Source organism: Eublepharis macularius, chromosome 13 (genome assembly GCF_028583425.1).
Source record: "Eublepharis macularius isolate TG4126 chromosome 13, MPM_Emac_v1.0, whole genome shotgun sequence".
NCBI classification, from domain to species: Eukaryota; Metazoa; Chordata; class Lepidosauria; order Squamata; family Eublepharidae; genus Eublepharis; species Eublepharis macularius.
In genome coordinates this window covers 41,976,202-41,998,450 of record NC_072802.1, presented here as the reverse complement: position 1 = coordinate 41,998,450, position 22,249 = coordinate 41,976,202, and the positions used below count along the sequence as shown (strand labels likewise).

General features: G+C 44.9%; 1 protein-coding gene across 1 annotated transcript in view; it reads right to left on the bottom strand.

Moving 5' to 3' along the window:
* Nucleotides 1-21,917, bottom strand: part of GPC4 (glypican 4) — a 77,133-nt gene extending 55,216 nt beyond the window's left edge. The window contains exon 1 of the mRNA XM_054996883.1: nt 21,439-21,917. Coding sequence (XP_054852858.1) covers nt 21,439-21,595 — 157 coding nt within the window. The 5' untranslated portion in view covers nt 21,596-21,917. The remainder of the gene's footprint in view (nt 1-21,438) is intronic.
* Nucleotides 21,918-22,249: the final 332 nt, after the last annotated feature.

Here is a 22,249-nt window from a genome sequence, read left to right as displayed (position 1 = left end):
ACATACAAAACTGCAGGAATTATAAAATACTTACACCTTCTCCCAGAAATCTAACTGTAATCAGGTTGCGCTTTTTGCTTTGAGCTGGCCTGTGTCACAGGGCAGCACTGGATAAGTACAGTCAGTGGGCAGCCAGATGCCCACTCTGCTCTATCTCCGCCACTTCTTTTTTTCCAATCCCTTCAAAACCTTTATAATTCCCTCATGTCCCTTCCAGCAGCCACAGGAGGGATTTTTTTATTCATTGTTATTTTACCAAACTTAGCTCGTTTCATGAGTGGATGAGAGTTCCAAGCAATTCACAATCACATTAAAACAGCTTTTGGTATAAAAACGTTCAAGAAAACATTAACACATGGACACAAGTAATAGAACAACTCCAGAAACTCGGCAGCATTAAAACTAACCATATGATACAAACTACTAACAAAAGAGAACAGTTTTCACTTGTTTCTCATAAGGAAATCAATGAAGAGTACTGACCCGTTACAGCGTATAGCGTTCCAAAGCATTGGGGTGGCTACTAAAAACTCCCTGTTGGTGGTGGATACCAACCTTACATTCACTCAAGATAGTTCCTGAAGCAGAATTACATCTGCAGACCTTAAGAGGCAGAAAGGTACATATAGATTGATTCCTAGTTCCAGACAAGTCATAATGGCCTGGGAGAGAGGGGTTCACTCTGCTTCTCCAAATATCAGGTCTCACAGAACCGTTGAAAGACAGACTGGGTACAGAAGAAGGGATCACAACACAAGCTAAAAAGATTCACAACAATCTCGACAAAATTGAAATCAGGACAAAGGGACACTCTACCACCACCCTACACACATCCCAAGAAAGCTGGAAATGGATAGTTTGATATATTAGTTAGAAAGTTCCCCAAAGCTCTATTTATGCTGGCCACAGATTGGGTTTCTTCTTCTCCTCATTTGAAATGTATTTCTAGCCACTGCATCACAGTACAAAAAGCAGATGCTGTACTTCCATGGTGGATTCCAAGGGATCTGTCCGGGGCCCTGTGTTATTCAACATCTTTATAAATGACTTGGATGAAGGAACAGAGGAGATACTCATTAAATATGCAGACAATACTAAATTGGGAGGGGTAACTAATACAGCTGAGGATAAAGATTCAAGATGATCTTGACAGGATGGGAAACTAGGCTAAAAACTAACAAAATTAATTTCAACCAAGATAAATGTAAAATTCTACATTTAGGTAGAAAAAAATCAAATGCATAATTATGGGATGGGTGAGACTTCTCTTGGCAGTAGTACATGTTAAAAGTATCTAAGGGTCGTAGCAAACCATATGGTGAACATGGGGTCAGCAGTGTGATGTGGTAGCTAAAAAAAAAACGTGATTTGGAGCTGCGTTAACAAAAGTGTCCAGATCATGTGAAATGATGTTATCACTTTACTCTGCTCTAGTTGGACCTCACTTTAAGTACCATGTTCAGTTTTGGGCACTACAGTTTAAGAAGGAATGTGTCCAAAGGAGGGCTACAAAGATAATGAGGGGTTTGGAGACCAAATTCTATCAGGAAAGTTTGAATGAGTTGGGTACATTTAGCCTAGAAACTGAGAGGTGATTATGATAGCCATCTTCAAATATCTGTAGGGCTGTCAGATAGAGGGCGGAGTAAGGTTGTTTTCTGTTGCTCCAAAGTGTTGGACCAGAACCAATGGGCTAAAATTAAACCAAGAGTTTTCAGCTAGACATTAAGAAAAGCTTCCTGATGGTTAGAACAGTTCCTCAGTGGAACAGAATTCCTTGGGCGGTGGGGGGGATTTGCTTCTTTTGAGCTTTTTCCAGCAGAAACTAGATGGTCATCTGTCAACAATGCTGATTCTATGACTCAGTATGAACTTAGGTAGATTGTGGAAGGGAGGGCAGAAAAGGATGAGCCAGAGTTCAGCTCTTGTGGCCCTTTCTTATGTGCCCATTGTAATGCTGATCGCTAATTCGGGGCCAGGATAGAATGTTCCTCCAAGGCATATCAGCAAGGGATCCTGGAGGTTTTTTGCTTTCCTCTGGGGATTGTGTAGGGGTCACTGGGGTAGCTGAGAATGTCTTGAATTGTGCAAGGGGTTGGACTAGATGGCCCTTGGGAGTCCCTTCCATCTCTGTGTTTCTTTGACGTAGTTGCTACTCTCCCTGACTAGAGATGTAAAGTATCCAGAAATTTTGAAGCCATAGAAGAAAACCTTGGATGGGTGGGTAGGAGATCTGACCTTATTTTACTGTCTTAACAATATAAAACACCACATTTATAACTTAAAAAAAATCTTTTTATTAATTTTCCAAACTCTCAAAGAAAAAAAAATCTTTTAACAAAATTGAACTTACAAAACATCTTGTAAGTGACAACCCGCCAATATGATTCGAAACATTATAGCTTACTACTGCTCTTTACATTATGCTTTTAAATAGACATAAATTTCAACCACATTTATTACTTAATCAGTGATTCCCCACTCCTCCCCATGAAGCCAGCTGGGTGACCTTGGGTCAATCACAGCTTCTAGGTGCTCTCTCAGCTCCGGCCACCTCACAGGGTGATTATTGTTGTGGGAATAATAATGACATACGCTCTGAGTGGGCGTTAAGTTATCCTGAAGGGTGGTGTACTGTTCCAGCACCAAGATGAATATATTAATCAATGTGTACTAGACTAGAATGTATGCCTATAGTTTTAAGAGAAGTGCATCTTGGGAGTTGTAGTACCTTACCCTACAGGTTCAGTTCCTGGGGCATTCAAAGCCCGCCAAAACTTGTTGAGGCCATTTCCTCCTTTATTCATTCATACCTCAGCAGGGAGAGGAGCAAGTCATCTCTCTTTTTTCACCACTAGGGTTGCCAGCTCCAAGTTGGGAAATCCCTGGAGATCTAGGGGGTGAAACCTAGAGAAACCTGGAGAAAGAGGGGTTTGGGGAGGGAAAGGACCTTGACATGGCATAATTCCATAGAGTCCATCTCCCAAAGTAGCCATTTTCTCCAGGTGAACTAATCTCTGTGGCCTGGAGACCAGTTGTAATTCCGGGGGATCTCCAGCTTCTACCTGGAGGCTGGTAACCCTATTCACCACATTCACTGGGTTTACAAAGCTCCACCAAGCACCTTTATGCATGAAAGATGCACTCTCTCCTTTCGTTATTTAGAAGAATTGTGAGTAGAGATACCTTGAATGTATGAAGAAGTTGAATAAAAACCATTTAAATTTGTAACCCGTGCATGTGCGTTGACACTTGACGACAAAGGGTTGGGATTCCCTCCTCCTGTCAGAATAGGTGGTATATAAATCGAATGTTATTATTATTATTAACATTTAAATGTCCTATCTGGCATATATATGGAATGTAAAAGTATAATGTCTTTGCTTTCTAGAAACAGAATTGCAAATATATTCAGTACTTGAGCGAGATCTGCAAACACATACACTTTATGCTACTTTAGGGCATGTATCTTAGTTGTTGAGAGATGGGAGAGCAGCTGAAATTAGAAAACATATTTTGTAGTAGAACAAAACAAAGTATACTATTGAACTCCTTAAAAGCATTTAACTAATTCCAGAAGAGAAAATATTTCATAGGAGTTCCTCTCAGTGCTCCTTCAAATTTCCTTAATTTTTTTCAGAAAAAAAAGAAAAAGATGGAGAAAACTTCCAGAGAGATGGGGGCGGGGGGACTTATATTTGTCCTCATTTTTCCGGGACCTCATTCTCTTCCCCTGACTAAAGTATGCAGCTAATAAATCAGGGAGCCTGGATAAGAGAATACAGGGTATTCTAGGTATGAAACTCTCTGCTCCTAGCCTTACCAAGCTCTGTTCCCTTTCACCACATGTCTGCCAGACACTCTTGAGGCATGCACTGTGTCTTAGCAGATCTCTGAAATTCCCTTCTTTAGAGCATCCAATTCTCAGCGGGAGCCTGAAAATTCAGTAAGAATATTAAAAGACCCAGAAAGGTCTTTGCATCCCACTGTCTTGAGCTAGAGAGACTGTCTGGAAGGTCAGCCCCTGGAAGTACTTACAGTACTGTGTTTATCTCCATCCACTCGGAAAGGCAGCAGAGGACCACCCAAGCAGGATGCAGCCAGCATCTCTGCACAGAAGCACTTTTGTGAAGATGCCAACAAGAACCATTCAAGGCAGAACCAACATGCAGTTGGCCATTTCAAGAGGCTGTCACTGGGGCATGCAAGGAACACAGCCTGCCTCACAAACCAAGCCAATGGAAATTTCCATGAAGTTTTTAAAATATTCAAATGAAACATGGCAAGGGAGATCTAACCTTCCAGCTTGTTATGAGTTTCCCTTACTGAAAAACATCCCCTCACATACAGCAGCCATCACTGCATTATCATGGTTAACAGTGATCAAATTCAAATTAATTGAGTACAGACAGTCCAACAAACTAGGATTTGTTTGCCTATACCATTGGTTTGCCAATCAACTGCTGCATGTTGTGGCATCTGAATTCACCACCCCTTGCAGCTGCCTAGTCACAGAGATGGTAGAATGGGGAAGATGCCCTCTCTGCCAGGAGGCAGGTAAAAGACAAAATGAAATTGACTCACAATCCAGGGGCTGCTACTTACATCTGGCTGACTAACCCAAACTTGTTTGCACAAACCAGTTTTCTAAGACATCTGAAGAAGAGTGTCCAATTCCAGATTTGTGATCCAGTTAAACAGCTAGATTTATGCCAATCTGGCATAATCTGGATATGCTGGATCAAATGGGAGAATTCCAGATCTGATTCATGGAGCTGAACCCTGATTTGGCTGCAGTAGATGTGGAGCAGCAGCAAGCAAGAGGGCAGAATCGCAAAGCAGAGGGAAGCGCCATGCCACGGCAGGGGAGCAGTGCAAGACTGGCGGGGCAGAAGGCAGCAGGCAGAGTGGATTCTCATCCCACCTTGCCCCTCCACCCTTGCCTGAACTCCAAAAGAGTTCTTAAAGCCTCCTCCAGCTACCTTTTAGACTCTGCAGCTCTAGTGAGCCTCATACACAAACCCGCTTCAGTTTGCAATTCTCTATTTTTACACTGGCTTTCCCGGGTTTGACATTGGGATTCTCTGATTTGACATTGGTTCCCCTCCTTCACTTTGGTTCTGTCGGGCTTTGTTGGTTGAGCTTGCATGGAAGACAGACTGGCATCTGGGACTGGCTTTTGGCCAAGGGTTGCCTTTGGTTAAGGTTTCCCTTTGCCTGGAAAGCCTAGGAAATGTTTCTCCCATAGGAACAATGGAGAGTAGACCCCTAGAATTGTTCAAGGACCTCTTGAATTGGACGCCGGGGTCCAATCTTTCTGAATCTTGGCGAGTCTTTAGTGGATAGGAAGGAGCAGGTTCTCTATAAATTTGGTGGAGTTTGCTTGAAAAATACCCCCCTCAGCCCACCCAGATAGTTTTCCCCATAGGGAATAACAGCCAGATAAATTAGGGATTCTCTAACCGGATAAGAGAATCTGATTTTTTGTTATTCCTGAAACCTGGATCTGGATCATCTGAAATGTTTTTGGGTGCACACTTCTACACATGAATACAACTGAACTGTTGGGAGCTTCAAACTAGAGCTTGAGTTAGCTGGGTACCTTTCTATGGAGTACCTAATAAGTTGATGATGCAGGTAATTTTGTGGCTAAACAGGCCCACAGTGCTAAGGGCCTAGAAGGATATAAATCTGCTTAGGATTGCACTACCAGGCAAACATAACTTAATGTGAATTGATAGGTGATCTAGTATCGTTATTAGTCGACCTGTTCCTGGGACCTGTCTTTGTTCCAGCTTCAACTCCATTATCCGCAGTGCTATCCATAGTTTAACACTGAACTTTGACTCTCTATCTAGGCAGGCAGGAATAGACTGGGACATTAAAACAGATCAGGAGCAAGCCTAGCCAAGTGGACTCTGCAGTGCTGACAGCTCTGCAACTACCTCTCAGCTCGAACCTGATTGGGGCAAGGAAGGAGATCCTGACCTGAAATGGCCCTCAGGAAGTTATTTACCCCATTCAGGGGGCCTGTATGTGAAATAAACCCCCAGGTCATTCTGAATGGGGAAAACTGTATGGGGGAAAGGCAGGAAGGAGCCCCTCCGTTCCCCTGTACCATGGTCTCAATCAGAATTGGATAGCTGTGGTGCTTCCGTGGGAACTCTCAGCTGTAGTCCTGTTGCAAATCCCTGTGGGTTGGCTTCATCCTGGCCACCAGCAACCTTCCAGGAACTTTCCCAGTAAATTAAAGATTAAAGGACCCGCCCGCCCTTGCAGTCACATCTCCTGGCAAAATCAGTGCCATCCCTCCCCCGGCCCAGCATAAGTACCTTGACAAGTTTTCCACCTGAGCTTTGCGGTTCAGACACTGTACTAGCCATTAGGATCATGCCTTGCTTCGTTTACAAATGCAAAGACTTCCCATGCCTCAGTTTCTAGTCACTTATATTACATTTTGGTAAAACACTAAACTGAAATCTAGCAAGTCACTTCTTGGAAGAAAAGGGAAAACATCAACCTCAAACCCTCAAGGAAGTGGACTTGGTGCTATTTTTAAAAAAGGAAAATATGGGCTAACCACTGACTTAAAGCAATGCAGAAATCCCATTTTGATCAAAGGGAGAGGCCCACCTGACCGTCCCATCAGCTAAAGAAGCTCACTTGGTGCGTACGTGAGAGACGGCCTTTTTGGTGGCAGTCCAACGATTATGGAACAGCGTCCCCAGGGAGGTACGGCTGGCCCCCTCACTGCCAATTTTCAGAAAGCAGCCAAAGATGTTTTTATTTAGGACTGTTTTTAATTAACTTCATTTTCTTTTGTTTATTGGCAGTCCTAAACTGTGTTTTTAAACTTTTAAAACTTCATTTTATGATGGTTATTTTATTTATATTGTAAACCTCCTTGAGTTCTTGTAAGGTACAAAGGCGGCTAATAAACATTTTAAATAAATAAAATATTTAGTATCCAGTACCACAAATGTTACCCTGATCTGGATGGCCCTGGCTAGCCCAATCTTGTTGGTTCTTGGCAGCTAACCAGGGTCAGCTCTGGTTACTAGTACTTGTATGGAAGCCCACCAAGGAAGTCTAGGACCACTGTGCAGAGGCAGACAATGGCAAACCACATCTGTTCATCTTTTGCCCCTATGGGGTTGCCATAAATTGGCTGCAACTTGATGGCACTTCACATACACACACCACAAAGACTGAGGGCCAGCAGCTGCTCTTTAACAAGTGAAAGCCCCTGTTTGTGTACTGGAATTCACACTGGCTCCTCTCTAAAGCACAACCATTTATAATTATACATTAGACAGTGTATTGCCCTTCCTGATCTAATGCTGCATTTGAGACCAACAAAGCCGTGCCAGTCACAGCAAGCAGGAGTATGAAGGGCCCATTTCAAAAGAAGAATAAGGAATTTTGCCAGGTTTTGCCCCTGATAAATCTGCATTCCAGTCTGTCAGCTATCTCATTATCCCCAGGGCTGCTGAAGTGTCTTTGGCCTCCACCAGGCATGGCTCCTGCTTTCAGTAATGGAAATAAAGTATGTACTCTGAAACTATTCAGCAATCTTTGCACTGCAACTCCAAAAATGTGTTAGCAAAAATATTCGCGGGCAGTGCAAGAGAATACAACAAGGAAGGAGCAGAAAGTCTGTAGGGTATCACCTCTGTATGTGTGCGTGTGCATGTTTACGCAAATAGCCAGAGCAATGACAGGACGATTCTCGTGTCATTGAGGCCACAGGTGACAAGATGAAAACCTTTCCCTTTCCACCACGAAATCACTAACCCAATTAAGAGCCATGCAACAATGCAATCTAACCATCACAACCACAAACAGTAATTTAGTGTGACTCAGCAGAGGTAGTTAAACACAGCCATGTACATATATTAATTACACAGAGCCTGGGAATTTAAATCCTTTATTTTTCAAGGGTTAAGAACATTTTCTGTCACCTGTGCAGCTGGCCAAAACCCTCCTTTCTCAGGGAGCTTTATGGCACCCAGTTAACCATCAGAGTTACAACTAGCATCCTCTAAGCCCCACAAGAGGACTACAGACACATCTCTATGCAGCATAACAGCTATGACCTATTGGAAGCAATGCCACAAAAAGAATGTACACTTTAGAAACAAGTATCTCCGACCTGTACGATATCAAGTTGACCCTTTACAATTTGATAGAACAATTTTGTGCATATACCATCAATTCAGACAGTCCAAACAGAAATAAAAGAACAGTTTGAGAGCTTGTTGCATCAGATGAAGAAGGAGTTAGTCTTGCCCCTACAGAATAGTCCAAGTTCTGGAATGCAATGTCCTTACAATCCCTTATTCCCTTATGTCTGGAACATGCTTTTTTACCCATATTACCGCCACGTGAGGTAGTACTATGCTGGCATGCCAGTTTCAAGCAAAACAGACTTCTCTGTTACTTCTCTGGCCTCTGAGCTTACCCCAGAGAGAAGAAAAATTTACATCCTCCAGAAATATGGACTGATCAACTCTAGTAAATCCTTCTGGTCACAGCTTATAAGGATTCAGTGAGTTTCAATGGTTAGTGTTCAACTAGGACATGGAAGACCTAGGTTAAAATACCTCATGAGCCATGATGACCCTCAAGGAGACACCTTTGGCTAGTTACTTTCTTTCAGCCTCATTTAATTCACAACATTGTTGAGATGATAAAATGACGAAAGATGTGAAGGGCTCTGAGCTCCTCAGAGGGGAAGAGATTGGGGGAAAGAAGGCTGATAACAAAGAATGTAGACCCACGCAATATTTGTGAATTGACACATTTCCACAGACCCAGTCTCCTTGCCTCTGTGTTCCACATTAAGAATTCAAGACCTTGAAGCTTCAGGCCACAGAAAACAGACCCCCGTCACACTCCTCCTCGATGAGCTGAAACATATTTTAGGAAAGTTCCCAGCCTTGAATAAATCCCCCAGCAATCATATAGCCTCTACAAACCTATCCTCACGCAGTGAATTTCCAAGACCCCCTTTCTTCATTTATTGGTTTAATGTACTGTCCCTTCATGTATTGGTGAGCAAGGAGAAAAACCTCAGACATTACTGTCATAATCTCCTGTTCACGTTGCATTATTGTTGTTATCACACATACACATCTTTATGGCCTATTGTAATAGTAGTATAAGAGAACAAAGAAGGGACTCTGAGGAGCCTTAAAGCATTTTTTCAAGCACAGCAGGGATGTGCAATATCAGTCCCAGTGACTGCCCTGAAATAAATTATATAAACCTGGACTTCTGTTTTTGACTGGTTAACAGAGGAGGATCTAAAAGCACCAAGATTTAAGACTTACACAGACTCTATTCATGCACCACATGAGAGTTTGTTAGTGACAGGCAAGTTCCGTCCCCAACCCCTTACTTGACACACCAAGAATGATTGCGGAATTTTTTAATCTAACTCCAGTTTATTGAGAAATTCAAGTATGGGCCTGTTAAACTCAGGTTAGTTTATTTCCCACCATTGTAAGTCACACTTTAACCGTTTTTTAGGATCCCAGTTACCAAGAAAGAAAGTAACCTAAATTTGTGAAGCAGCTTTGGATGTTAATTTATTTATTATTTATTTATTACTTTTCTTATTTATTTATTACTTATTCTACTTTTATTCTACCCTCCCTGCACAGGCAGGCTCAGGGTGGATTACATCAAGTAAAAACATTCCTATAAAACTTTACATCTTAAAACTATTTAAAAACAACAAAACAACAACAGTACAATGTAAGATTAAAAATATACAAGATAGCAGCGCTCAGCTAAACAGAGGCAATAAAACTGTCAAGACCAAAGAGAGTTAGATACATATACTGAGGTGGACCACTGGTCTATAATGTCTACTCTGGCAGCACCTCTCCAGTGTCTCAAGAAAACATCTTTCAATCCCACTGCCCGATCCTTTTCAGTGGAGATGCTGGGAACTGAACCTGGGACCTTCTGCATGTAAAGCAGATGCTCTACCACTAAGCCACTCCCCTGAAGATGTTTCCAACTTAATAGTGAGCTATATGAAGGGAAACAGCAAGTAAACCCCTGACAATAGAAGAGATCATGCCCATTCCAAACAAGTTCTGGTTTGTGTGTGACATCTGAATGCTGCCAGGGATTTTACTCAATCAATGAACACGAGGGTGTTGGCAAGAGGTGCTACAGTTACCAAACAGAAGTGTGGTAAGCTACGCTCTCCCTATGCCCTGCAACCATCTAGCTTCAACAAGTATGGGAACACCCATTACTTCCCAAGGTCTCCTTTGTAATAATTAATTCATCGGCTTCTATATACTCAAAACTGTCTGCAACACATACACTAACTGTCACAAGTTTCAGAGCTTCAGATCTAAGAATTACATTTTTACAGGGATTTTAGAAAGGGGTGGGGGGCACAACAACTTCTATCTGCATGCTAAATGGAACCAGGTTTGGTGCAAGAGGCACCACTGAGCAATTATTCCTACAGGACAAAACATGAAGTTACTTTCCTTTTTGCTATCATCCTATTTAGGTTGTTCCAAGTCTTTCAGTCAACCCCTCCCCTCCACATTTTAATTCTCCTGTCCCCAAATTCCACAATTAAATGCTTTGAAATTCTGTGACATTATGGCGAAATGTAAGGGAACAGGTTAAGTGGGTGTGAAGGGGATTTGTGAATAAGGCCTCGACGACACCTTCAAATCAAAACGTAATAATATTTCTGCTTGCAATCCTACCAAATTAAAAACAAATCAGTGGGAGCGCTGCTGCCTACTTAAATTAGAACAGGATTACTGTTTTCCAAAATTCCCTTCTGGCAGGGCACTGCAGCTATAGACAGGCAGAATGCCAATAAACTAAAATCAATCAAGCATTTCTCTTAAGGAAACAGATCTTTGAAGCAAACAGGTATGTTGATAAGCGCCATTTGCTTCTAGCCATTTATATGGCACTGTTAATGTGCAAAGTGCGCTACAACCCTCAACTCGTTAATTCTAGAGAAACAGAGCAAGTGAAGCGATTACATTATTGCAAGGATCAAAGATTTTGCCCAGAGGCAAGTAACAGGTGTGTTAAATTGGTTGCATATACTTCTAACCACACACATACACAAAATTCACTTGCCTCAAGCCAGGGACACAGCACACAAACAAAGCATGAAGAGTTACCTTCTTTGGTGACTCAGCAGGATAAAAACAAGTTACTCAGCAATTGTCTAGTCACCTACAGCGCCACAACTGAACATACTCTCTGCTAATAATAAACAACTGTAGCCAAGAATGCAGGAAGCAGACTGCCGTCTTTTCTCTGCAGTGAGATATCAACATTTTTGTTTTCTATAAGTTTGGAGCAAAAAAAAATAAACCACACAATCATTTACATGCCCTCCAAAAATGCAGCAAGGTAACCCAGATTTATCAAAGCAGAATTACCAAAACATTTCACATACATGATCTCAGAAATCCTAACAATAGCCCTGCTATGTAACAGAAGCCTGATTCTCACTGAAGTGATTCATTTGATTCCGAGTCTCACTATTTTTGGCTGGCGTTCACAGGGCTAAATGCTCCACAATAGATAGGGAAAAGACTCCCTTCGCAACAAAAAGGGTCCACATTCTCTCCCCTATAGGCTAATTTCTACACAAAAAAACCCACAAGCCTCCATCTTGATACAGCAGCCTTAGGTGAAAAGCACTCTGCCTCCCCACAAGAGAGTTCCATACATTTCAAAACAGTCACTCGTTATCTTTCCAGATAACGAGTAACAAAAGTTTATACACACAATACTGCTAATATGAACCCATCTCAGAGGTAACATAACCTTATGTTAAAAGAACATACATTGTAAAGAACAAACAATCATTGTGGCTATGTGAGCTTCATTTGCAAACATGCAACCTGGCTTTTGAGAAACTGCTTGTACACTGCTTGCAACAAGTGTACAAATCCGATACTACCTTCACCAACAACCACAATACTTTTTTAAGGCAGCAGCAATGGCCTCATCAAGTGTTTAAAGAATCGGAATGTATAAACTTCAGGGAAGTGGAAGGAGCTATATTTTCCATTAATGAAATGGTTTCTTCATTGTGATCACATTTAATCCTTTTTAACAAAGCATACTCTGTCTCTTGCTCTTTTTCTAAAGGAGAAAGGTCTACACAAGGGTTAATCTTCCAGAGTAAAGTTACCTGATCAGGGGAGGAGATTTCTAGTAAGAAAAGAGAACATTTTGGGGCAACTACTTGCGACAATGCAAATGTGAATCTCCTGCTTTTAGAAGAAATCACATTCCTGGCATTTTATTATACATAAGGGTGGGGATGGCTTGGACCTTGAAATCCAGAAATGCTCTCACAAAACAGGCTCAGTTAGGTTGAGAGCTCACAGAAACAGTGACAAGTTTTTAGGAAAAATCCACATAATCCCTCTTGAATGCAGAGAGGCCTTGGTTCAAATCCCACCTCTGCCACAAAGCTTGCTCAGTTACCTTGGGATAGTCACACTTTCACTCACTTACACACTCGCATCTGACGAAGAGAACTGTGATTCTCGAAAGCTTATGCTACAGTTAAGTTGGTTAGTCTTAAAGGTGCTACTGGACTCTTTTCGACTCTTGGCCTAACCTCTCTCACAAGGTTATTCTGAGGATACATGAAGTTGCCTTATCCCATCAGACCACTGTTCCATCAAGGTCAAGTTTGTCTTCTCCAACTGACAGCCTGAGGCTCAAGCAGAGATCTTCCACATGACCTCTTAACCAGAGGAGCCAGGGATTGAACTTGGGACATTCTCCACACTGAGCAGATGCTCTACCAATGAGCCATGGTCCCATCCCCCCTTAGGGAGAGGCTGTAGATAAAATAAGAAGGGAGAACCACTTATGGCCGTTCTCCTTGGAAGAAGGCTCAGATAAAGATGCACTAAACAGATAGATGGACAGCTTCCACATGGGGTTTTTCCCCCACCTGAAAAGAAGCCCCTGCAATTTAGGAGAGCATCCACACAATGCTGTGCTCACCGTGAGTGCAACTCAGGCTGCTCCTGGGACTTCTCCCTTTAAAACCCATCAATAACAGAAGGTGGGTGCAATTTGAGCATTCATCTGGATACTGAACCCATAGCCACCATGGGGAGGGAGGCAGAGCTAAGCAATATGTTCAAAATGGCTCACAGCAACATGCTACTGTGCGCCACCACCAGCACCCTTATGTTTGCCCTTTCAAGGGCTTTTCACTTTCCCTGCCAAGACATGCTGCATGACTCAGCAGGGAAAGTTAAATTGAGGGGAAAGGGGGAGAGATTCTGGGCAACAGAAAAGCCAGAGCAATTGCCAGCACGCTGCACTTTTTGGGGGGTGCAATGGGGAAAAGGGGGAGGGAATGGGGTAGGCAAAGAAGCGTGTGCAGACTCCATTTCCATCCGTTCCCACCCTCCTTGCTGCTGCTACCATGGCAGGGATGTATTTTCACACCCTTCTGGGGATGCATCCAGATAAACAAGACAAGCTTGTCATCATTTATAACTTCAGCTATATTTGACCACAGTCAAATAACAAGCTGGCAACTTCTCTCTGGCATCCCAACCATACCTCTCACATAAAAGCTTGCTGGAAAAACATACCCCAAAAGGACTGTAAGGAGAGGCCCTTGGTTACTTCAGTTTCTCTAAACTCCCAGATCTCCCTTTCTAAAGATGGCCATTAAACTTGAACTTTAAGACTATGTATATATTCAGTTTTGGCCCCAACTGAACATCAAGAAACTGCTTTTTCCCTGCACTGTTGCAAGCCAGTTGGGATTTGGCTGGCAACTCAACCAGACAGCTTCTTACCTGGAGCAAGCATGCTTTCGTATTAAAGTTGCATTGAAGTATACCATGCACAATCAGTATGCAGGGCACAGAGCCTCAAGGGGGAAAGGAAGTGGGAGCTGGTGGGCAAAAGAAGGGGGGTGGGCAGGCATGGCCTTGGCATCAAGTCAGGTCTACATTCTCCACCCCTTCGTTCCATTGCTGTGTTGCTGCCCACTATCTTACTTCAAGACAGAGAGTACAACATGGCCAAGACCCAGAGACTCTCAGATACTAAGATCATTTTTGCCAAGAAGTTCTAATACTTAAGGAGCTGTGGTGGCATATATGGGGATGCCACATTTTCCCCTAACAAGAACTCTTGTGAGGTACGTTAGTTTAAGTGTGCGAATGTGGCAGACCTGAGGCCACCCAATCAGCTCAGGGCAGTCAGGCTTCGGCTGGAGACCAAGGCTGATTCTGCACACGTTAGATAATGCACTTTCAATGCACTTTATCAATCGTTTGAGGTGGATCTTTTGTTCCGCACACAAAAAAATCCATTCCAAATGATCTATAAAGAGGATTGGAAGTGCATTATCCAACGTATGCGGAATCACTCTCTGACTCGAAGAGGGCCCAGCTGCATCTACAGCGGAACTTCATTTGGACTTTGCACCCAGCACCCACGAAGATCAGCAGCAGCATGGGAGAGTTCTCTGTATGTGCACTTCACATGAAGGGGTCCCATGGATGACTTGCCTGAGGAGGACTCCACAATCCCAAAAACTGCCATGGCAGAACCCTCCTCTTCCCAGTCTAAGTCCAAGATTAACCATGCCGGCTGTTCTCTGAAATATATGAACTGCAAGTGCTGCTTGTAAAGTACACAATGGAGTAGTAAAGAAAACAAACTCTGAGGAAGGTCAAAGTCAACTCCCCCCTCCCCACCCAAAGCAGATAAAGGCTCTGCGGAACAGTCGGCACAAAAAGGGCTGCTTCCTTGTGGAAGCACAAGGAGAATCTTCAACTCTAGGGGCCAAAAGCAAATGTATCAGACACAGGAAGACTGGCTTCAAATCTGGGGAGAAGAGGGAATTTGTAAAGGTATTTTTTTTAAGTTGCTAATAGAGAATTCCAAAAAAAATACTCCTCAACATTTCCATACCTTTCAAAGAAAAACGTCATTTCTTTCAGCCTATGGAATAATGACTTCAGTCTTCCAAAATGAATGAGGAGGGGGAGAACCGATTGCATTTCGAAGGAAACATCCGATAATTGAGGCAATTTTAACAATAGATAATAATTTGACTATAAATGACATGGAATGTAATAACTGCTTACTCTGGCACACAAAACAGTACTTTCTGTGAAGCGGCTGCCAAGGAAAACGATCCTCCCACTCACACCGGGCCATTGCAAAGCAGTTATGGCTAACCACATGCTTAACGCTGCAGATTGCCGGGACCCAACATCCAGCTGTAGCCGAACAAAACCCTATTCTCGGAGCCGCAAAGCACAAACAAGCAGCAAAGAACAGGAGAAAGAACTGCACAGGACAGGGGAGTTTCTATTTTTCTTTCTCAAAGGAAAGTCTCAATTTCAACATCTGCTGTGGCCCCCCTGGTTTTCAAAACTGAATCTCTTTTAGTGTATGAATTAGAGACGTTTCAGTTTCCACTAAGTGCTCCAAAAGGTGTGCGGGGCTCCTGTGTGACCAGCAACTTCCCTGGTCAGTTCAGCACCAGAAAACAACTCCTGCAGACTGCCTCTACTGCAAGTGCAAACCTGCCCCAGATACAACAGCAAAAGAGGAAACTCTATACTCACACAACTTGTGTGCATGAACTGAAACTTTGCTGAGTTTTGGCCCCAGAATACCTGCGCATAATTGTATTCGTGCATGTGGAGAGAGTTTAGTACTGTAAAACAAGAATTTTAACAGCTGCAAGGCAGCAGATATCCAGGTGCCTAGTCACAGAGTTGCCTGAAAACATGTGGCAGGATCTAATGGTCTGCTTGCTCTGTACCTCTGCTGCCATTGCTGTGTGGCTATTTAGCAGCCACAAACAGAGAATGCACCCTGAAATAGGGGGAAGACCCATAAATTGTTCATTAACTGGGCACCATTTTAAAGTTAGCATACGATGAAATCATGGCTTTTAAAAGGTGTAATATTTCCTAATAAACTTTCCCAGTTACTATTATTGGCATGAGCTACAACCTAGCCTTACAAGCATACACACAGAGGATTCACTGTAACGTGTGAACAGGTCTACTGCTTCTCTGCTTTGGTTGGTTTGTAAAGCTTCCCACTATTCTTTAAGTTTGGGGTTTGCCTGTAAACTTCACAGTCCCCCTCCCAGTTTCCAGAAACATCCCCCCTAGCTTTACATGGCCTCATTGTGCAGATCTTTTTGTCCCGTTCTCTAGGGCCGTGTGCAGAATTAGACATAAAGATTGAGACAGAAACTGTTTCCCATTTGTAGAGCTATCTGTTCCTTCTCCTTCCTCTTGTCACAGGACTCCCACTTGCTACCAGAACAGCCTTTGAATCCCATTGAAGCCTGGCATTTAAGTGTCTACTTCATGCAATTAAGTGCATATTCATCATTAAATTTGCTCCAGTTTGGCGCCAGAATTGGGAGTGCTGAGCAGCTCTCATTCACTTCGACAGTTTGTGCCGGAGAACTTCCCAACAGATCATGAACCACGGGACTGATCTCTGCATTTTCATTCTGTAGTTCTTAATGGTGCCCAAGGGTTCAGACACTTAGCATACTAAAAAATCACTCTTGGTCTCCATTAAGCAGAGACTGGGTTGTCCCACTTCAGACTCAGAGATGCTGTATTGTAATGGCTAAGAGAATGAGTTGTCATCCAGATTGTTGCTGGTTCAAGTTTCTCTTTGGCTACAAATTAACAAGGCAAGCCACTCTTAGCTTCAGCAATGTTAACATAATATTGGCCTTCCTTACAGGGCCGTTGTATAGATTACACAGCATGCAATATCCATAACATGCTTTGAACACCAGAAGTGTTATATAAAGGTTAAGTATTATGATGTTCTGAGTGCTCCTTCACCTAGAACAACTCCCTGTAAATATTAAATTAAAATATTAATTAAAAGGGTAAGTTCAACCCTTCTCCTATTTTCCTTTATGAAGGATGATTTTTTTTTCCTCCCATGGTGGAAGCACACAAGTATACAATGCCTCATTCTGCCTGCCTCCCTCTGCAGCCTGAAGGTATAGTCCAGGAAACTCTTTACCACTTTGTCCTGCTGAATGGATAAACTGCCCTCTGCCCAATTATGTCCATGGCCTGGCTGCTTCTGCAGAAATGTCAGTGATCAAGAGCAGGCAGGGCCAGGATCAAACACACTTCTGAAACCAGTTATTTGTCACCAGATGCAGCATTCATCAACACTGATTTCGCTTACGATAGGGAAAGATTTTTATATTATCCTTATTAACCTTAAAACATCTGTGAAATGCAGGCAAGGCAGACAAAAACCAACTGTGTCATATCCATCTGCATGCCCTAAACAGACACCACACTACGGAAAGAGGTTAAAAGAATATGCAGTGTCCAACAGACCTGGAAGCAAAAGATCAAGATCCAATGCAGGTATTTTCAGACAATCAAACACCAGCACAGCGACTGTGCCAGGAAATGCAAATGAGTGAGAGAGCAGGACAGGAGGGAGAGAGTGAAATCCCGAGAGAGCAGGTGCATAGGTGAGAATACGGGCCAAGAAAGGTAGGGAAAAATCAGCTGGCAACAGAAGTTGGGGCTGGCTTCTTTCCACCGATTCATCCCTTCAGACTCCTTTATACCCACTGTTCAGTGGGAATAAACATAATTCCAGGAATTATAATTTCCTGGAAGCCAGTATGTTTCTCGACCAATGAGACAACAGCACCAAAGAGCAACCAAGATCATTTCATTATAGTAAGCGGGAAGAGGATAGCTGTGCTTGCCTGGAGAATACCTTCAATGGTAAAGATGACCCCCCCCTCCCCCGGCTCCCCAGTGTCTGTGCTAGCAGTGCAAAGGTATTGACTCAGGGGCTGTCTGTGTTGTGACAGTATCCTAGACTCAGACCAGTGCTTCTAACTCTCCACATTTTTGAGTCGTTCAGTCATGCATTTTTGTTATTGTTGAAAGTGGTGCGAAATTGCGCCAGGCCGGGGCCTCGAGTCCTTGGTGGTCTTCTCGAAGGCTCTGGCTAAAAAGGCACTTCCTTTGTTCCTTGGGAGAATGCAGTCCAGTAGGTCATTCAAAAGGGAAAATAAAAGCAGCAGCCTTGGGAGAGAGATGAAGGTTGAAAGAAACCAAACCAAAAAAAGAATAAAATGGTTTGAGTGCGAGTACATTAGCTACAATTTTCTTCTGCTAACTAACTAAAACCACTCAGGGAACCTCAGGCATGCAAACCTACAAAGACGAAGCTGTAAAAGAAAAGGGGGGAGGAGGTGGGGAATCTTTCCAGTGTCTCTTCCAAGGGGGAAAAAAAGTTTAACTCAGGATAACTAAAGATTGACATGTGAAACCGCCAATCAGAGGAGGCTATTTAAAATCATCCACGGAATTGTAGTTTGCAGCAATACTATCCTCTAACTTGGCTGATAACAGCAACTGGTGGTTCTTTTCAGCTTTTACATTCTACCACACTTAGGAGGAGAACATGTTGCATATGTCCCTCTCTATATGTGTCATTGCCATTTTGTCTAAAAAGGGCAATATGCGTATTTTCAGCTTCAGGTGTGTGTGTACTTAAGGTGGAAATACATGTTTTGCCCCTTTCAGACGAAATGGCAATAGCACATAGCAGGAAGAGTCCATGTAGCGTGTTCTGCCATTTTGTGCTGTAAAAATATAACTACTGGAAAAGGCCATAATCGCTAGGGAAATCCATGAAATTAATTCTGGTGAGGTGCTAGGGTTGCCAGCTTCCTGGTAGTGGCTGGAGATCTCCCGGAATTACAACTGGCTACTTTGGGGGGTAGATTCTATGGAATTCTGCCAAGCCGAGGTCCTTTCCCTCCCCAAACCCCACTTTCTCCAGGTTTCACCCCCCAGATCTCTAGGAATTTCCCAAGTTGTAGCGGGCAACCCCATGAGGCGCACTGTCACGTGGGAAGCACTTTCAAGTGGTCCCTGTAACTGGACTTGTTGTCCTGACGCTTTCTGTAGGTATCTCAAATCAGCCACCTTCTCTATGATTGTTAATTAGTACTGAGAGTTACTAAAGCATAATAATGTGGGACTGAAGTGTGAGTGAGGAAATCTCATCTCTGTCACAAACTTACAAGGGATTTTTTTTTACACAGGCCATTCTCTCCAGTTCAGATGGCCTACAACACAGGGTTATTTATGTACTTAACACACTTTCATTTCATCCATCCTCCTCTCCTCCATTTATCCTCACAACGACCCTATGAGGTAGGCTAGGCTGAGAGAGCATAACCAGCCCAAGGTTCCTCAGTAACTTCCATGTCTGAGAAGGGATTTGAACTTCAGTTTCCCAGCAGTGGTACAACACTTGACCCACCACACCACACTGTTTGTAAAGACTTCTGAAATAAGTGTCCAAATTGCTTCACGTCCCCCGAGGTACCACATTTTTACTATAGCAATTAATACTAATAATAAAGTTATTAATCACTAGCCTAGCAATACTGGGCTATAACACACTTCATAATTCCCGTTACATCTTCACAAAAGCCCTGTGAGATGGGCAGCTTGGCTAAATAAGAGAACTGAACACAGTGCTGTTACATTATCACAACAGCCCTGTGAGGTGGGCCCTTACCAGTTTACCAACAAACAAGATAGTGACTTGTTCAAAGCCATCCCGCAAGTGTAAAGCTAAATACTAGATGCGAATGCAGTCCTCAGTCCCAATCTAACACTCTGCCCACTGGAGAACTGGCTTGCTGTATGAATCCTGTTTTGTAAGATGTGTTGACAAAAATCAACGTGTCTTTTTTTTTCCAGGAAGGAGGGCTATTAAGTATCCTTTTCTGAAGGGTGTGAGGATGGAGGCAGTAGTCAAGATCTCTGTTTATAAGCACAAGATCCCAACCATAGACCTGTGAAAAGCCAAGCACTTCCTGCTCAGTTGCCCCTTTCCCCAGGACGAAGGGGTGAGGGAAGGTCCGCCAAAGAAGCTTTGGCTCCTTGAGATACTGCCATCAAAAAGGCTTCGCTAAAGAGACTGCCAGCTCAGGGGCAAAATGTACAATTTGGCTAACAGCAAAAGGTTAGAGCAGCTCACACACTGTGGGAAAAATACAGGGAACACATTAATTGCTTTCATTAAAAGAAGAAAAAGAGGCGGGGGGGGGGGGAATCGGATGACTGTCTCCGCTTGCATTTTGTGCTACTCCGAACCAGTAAGTTTTCATCAACACAAAAGCTGGAAAAAGGACCAAGGTTACAGCCACACTGACTGGACAGGTTCTACTTTATGCTTGGCTTCCTGAAACTCCTTCAAAGTGGCCCAATTTTCTTGCATTTTCTCCTTACATAGAAGGGAAGGAGAGGGGAGCCATCGTGGGGCCTAGTCTTGCTGGCTTACCATTCCCAAGGAAATGTAAATTTTGACCCCGCTTATTTAAGCATCTACCCAGTTTCCCACCAATCCTCACTTCAGTTCTCCAGCTAGAGACTCCACCCCACCGGAGGGGGAGAAGCCACATGGCTGGGGAGGCATCAATTGTTACAAATTCCATCCTCAAATTCCTCCAGTTTGCCTGAATTCATTTAGTAGATCGAAAGGGGAGGGAGATGGTGAGGGGGGGGGAAGAGAAAATAATCTTTCCCCCATCCCCCACCTTCTCTCAAAAAGGAGGGGGGGAGATCTCTCCCTTGCCTGCAATCTAGGAGCTGGGCTCACTTGCAAATCTCAGCGCTTCTCATGCAGGGGGAATAAGATTTCCTTCAAGTCTATTGTAACATATGCTGAATTTAAAGGATGGGGGGGAGGGGGAATAAAGAAACAAGAGAACCAGAGATGGGGGGGGGGTCAGAAATGCCATGCAAAAAATGCCTCCTGACTTCGCTCCACCTATTCCAATTTGTTTAGTGGAGAATTCCCCCTCCCCATGCCAGTACCAACTTGGAGGAACTTCTAAGCACTAAAGAAAGACAAGAAAGAAAAATGAAAACCTGAATGGGGAAAACATTTGCTTCTCTTTTTTAACACTTTATGTCCCAATTTGGGGGCGGGGGTTACTAAACTAACTTAAGAAGACGGAAAGAAAACTTTGTCCCTTTCATGCCTTTGCACAAGTGCTCCAAGAAGGGGAAAGTCATGCAGAGGGGCGAGGCAGGCGGCAAACGATCTGGAGTCCCAGCTCCTGCCCCAGACAAGCGAAGACACCCGCCCCCGTCTGTCTGTTTTCCAGCCCGGGAGAGAAGCCCAGCCCTGGGGGCTTGTCCTGCGGCGGGACGAGGCTCCAGCGCGCCCCAGACACCAGTTGCCGCCGCCGCCGCCGCCGCCGCCGCCCCGCGTGCATCCCGCCCCCCTCTCCCCCCGGCACTCGAAAGGCAGAAAGCAAAGCCTGCAGGCTACCCCCGCGCTGCCCGCCCGCCCGCTAGCCGGGAACGCGTCCTGAGAGGCGCCCCTCACCGTTGATCTCGTGGCTGGGCGCCTCGGTCTGGCTGAAGCCCTTGGCCACGTAGAGCCGCTTGACTTCGGAGCAACTTCGCGTGCGGGGCTCGGCCGAGGCGGCGGCGGCGGCGGCCAAGAGGAGCAGCAGCAAGGCGGGCGGCGCGCGGGGAGGCATGGCTGGCGAGGGCGCCCCCGGCCACGCGGCTCCGGCCAGGCGGCGGCGGCGGACGGGCGCAGCACCGGCGGGGCCTCGGCCCGACTCTCGGCCCCCCAGCCGCCCCCCGAGCGGGGCTCCGCCGCGCTCCCAGCCGGCCGGGGGTGGCGCGCTCCGCTCGGCCCGGTGGCGCGGCGCCTCTCGGCTCTTCGGGCGGCGAACTTGGACAGCCGCGGCGGGCAGACGGGCTGGATCACGCCGCGCTGACGGGGCTGGGACAAGCCTCGGCAGCCCCCAGGAAAAGCAGGAGCCCAGCGGGGCTGGGCGGAGCGAGAGCCTGCCTCCGCCTCGCCTCTCTCCCCTCGGCGCAGCGAAACCGGCGGGCGGGCGGGCAGGCGAGCCCCGCTGGGGGTGGGCGGAAGGCGGCGGCAGCAGCACCAGCCTGCCTCTCTCTCCACCCTCTCCTGCTCCGGCCAGGACGACGCGCAACACCCGCCCCGGGGAGGAGGGGACGGGGAGGGGGCGCTCAAGGCCAGACCTTGCAAAGCCTTCCCAGAAGGGACCTGGCAAGGCTGCTGCGCCGGACCCTCTTTCCGAGCCCCAGGCCGGAGCCGAGAGGAGCCAGGAGCGGCGGCTTCTGCAAGGCTGGCACTTCAGGGGGGTGGGCACGCTCTG